Source organism: Phalaenopsis equestris, unplaced genomic scaffold (assembly GCF_001263595.1).
Source record: "Phalaenopsis equestris unplaced genomic scaffold, ASM126359v1 Scaffold216512, whole genome shotgun sequence".
NCBI lineage: Eukaryota > Viridiplantae > Streptophyta > Magnoliopsida > Asparagales > Orchidaceae > Phalaenopsis > Phalaenopsis equestris.
The window spans coordinates 1-2,578 of record NW_018235127.1 but is presented as its reverse complement, the minus strand read 5'-3'; the positions used below and the strand labels follow the sequence as shown (position 1 = coordinate 2,578).

At 34.3% G+C, this 2,578-nt stretch overlaps 1 protein-coding gene across 1 annotated transcript; it reads right to left on the bottom strand.

The window, feature by feature from the left end:
* Nucleotides 1-1,175: 1,175 nt before the first annotated feature.
* On the bottom strand, nucleotides 1,176-2,180 carry LOC110037187. Its single transcript, XM_020741774.1, has 2 exons — nucleotides 1,863-2,180; nucleotides 1,176-1,691 (listed from the first exon to the last, which is right to left on the bottom strand). The coding sequence occupies exons 1-2, from the start codon at nucleotides 2,178-2,180 to the stop codon at nucleotides 1,176-1,178; spliced, it is 834 nt and encodes a 277-aa protein (XP_020597433.1).
* Nucleotides 2,181-2,578: the final 398 nt, after the last annotated feature.

The following is a 2,578-nucleotide window of genomic DNA, read 5'->3' as shown; positions in this document are numbered from 1 at the left end:
ACCTTCAGCACTATGAGGCTTACAAATATACTGCCAATTAGCCCAGATTTTAGAAACTCTACTTCCCTGCCACAAAAATTTGTTAGAAAGAGTTTCAAGATGATTCATTGTGCTTTTTTTAGCCTTAAGCACATGCATAGTGTATAAGGGAAGTGTAGTAAGAACACTTTTAAGTAAGAATCCGACCCCATTAGAAAGGTAATTATTACGTCAATCATTAATTTTAAGCTTAACCTTATCAATCACCTCCTCCATTTGAATTTTTTTAGTTCTGCCTCTAATAATGTTCACCCCCAAATACTTAATAGGGAGCTTAGAAACCATGCAACCCGTATCATTGGAAGCCCAAACATGGGTAGATAAGGGAACACCTTTGCCAAAATATAGGGAGCATTTAGCTAAGTTAAAACTCATGCTCGAAATGTTCTGAAAATCATTCAATAATGACATAGTGGCTTTAATTGCATGTTTACTGGCATTGAGAAACAAAATAGCATCATCTGCATAGGCAAGGTGGCTTACCATAACTTTGGATTTATGAGAAAATTGCAAGTAAGGATGTTCAAAATGAAGTTTATTAATAAGCCTGGATAGATAATCAAAAGCAATAATGAAAATAGTAGGTGATAAGAGGTCTCCTTGCTTAATACCCTTGTTAGCAGAAAAGAAGCCATGAGCTTTACCATTGACCAACACACTGCAATTGAGCAAAAATCAGGTTTAAAACCTTTAGCTTGTAAAATATTCATAATGAAATCCAAATTAATCGTATCAAAAGCTTTTTATGTCCAGCTTAAGGACCATATTCCCCCCTCTGCATATTTTATCCAACTCATCAATCATTTCCTGGGCTAAAAGTATATTATCAGTGATATCCCTACCTTTAATGAAAGCATATTGTTGTTTAGCAACATATCCCTACCTTTAATGAAAGCAGATTGTTGTTCAGCAATAATGTGAGAGAGATGTGGTTGTAATCTGTTAACAATGATTTTGCTAATGGCTTTAGAAACCACAGTGGTAAGTGACAAAGGTCTAAAATTCTCCCAAGTAATCTTGTCATTACCTTTAGAGACAAGAACAATAAGTGCAGAGGAGAAATATTTACCACGGTCATATCCCAAAAAGAAACTCTGTATAGCAGCAACAACCTCTCTTCTAACAATATCCCAAGATTAAATATAGAAAGCAGATGATAATCCAACAGGGCCTAGGGCTTTATTTGGGCAAATAGATTTAAAAGCATTCAGAATTTCATGTTCATCTGGAGGATAAGACAAAGATAAATCTTTAATATAATCATACTCATCAACAAAATAAGAAGAATTAACAGACATTGTTTGTGTAGATGATTGAAATAGCTCAGAAAAATAAGTGACAGCACTGTCACCAATCTCTCCAGCATTAGTTAAGATGCTCCCATCTCCTTTTCTGATTTTTAAAATGTTATTTATGTTTCTTCTATGTTTGAGAGTGGCATGAAAATACTTTGTATTTCTGTCCCCTACAACAAAAGATGAATCATTAGCCTTTTGCTTAACCAAGTTTTCCTCAACGGTAATAGCATCTAAAAGAGCAATATGAGCTTGTACAACATTATCCAGCAACTGAGGGTTAGTTTCAAGTTGTGCCTCCAAAGTATCAACATAATGTTGAGCCTCCTTGACTTTAGTGTGAACATTCCCAAAAACCTGATAATTTCATTTAACAAGATGAGCAGACATTTTCTTGTGCATTTGCCACAAAATAAACCAAGGATTTCCAGCTCCATCATATTTCCAAGCTTGAGTAACCAAATTTAGATAAGTATTATGAGTGATCCAAACATTTAAAAAGTCAAAACAAGAAATGTTTGGTTTAACAGTGAAAGCCAGAGTAAGCAGTAAAGGATTATGATCAGATGTAACAGGGCTCAAGTGCTGCACTTTAATAATATGAAAGTGATTGATAAAAGAAGAATTAGCCAAAAACCGATCCAAACGCATATAAAGAAACCCTCTCCTCCAAGTGTACGGGGAGTCTGAATAACCCAAGTCATAAAGGCCAACATTAGCAATAAAACAAGTAAACCTGTTTATTAAAGATTGCTCAACTTTGCCACCACCTTTCCTCTCCATAGATTTCATAATCATGTTGAAATCTCCACCTACAAACCAATTATCATTAATGATATTCCCCATAGATTCAAGTTTATGCCAGAGGTTCAATTTATCTTGTGAGTGTTAACTAGAGTAAACAATAGTGGCCCTACTATGATAATCATCCACAGAAGTTTGAGATAGTATATATTGCTCCTCATCTTCCACAATGTTAATAGTGACAGTAGGTTTCCAAAAAAGCCAAATTTTATTGCTAACATTGCAATGATGACGATAATTTTTGAACTTATCAAGAATCTTATGTTTGTTAACATAAATAAGAGGTTCCAAAATAACAAATATAAGTAATTTGTGAACCCTACACAGATTTTTAAGCCTATTAAGGAAGTTAGGGTCTGCCACTCCCCTAATATTCCAAACTATTATATTCATCATGATGAAATGATTTAATCCTACTAGAAGATCTAGTAGGTTGGACC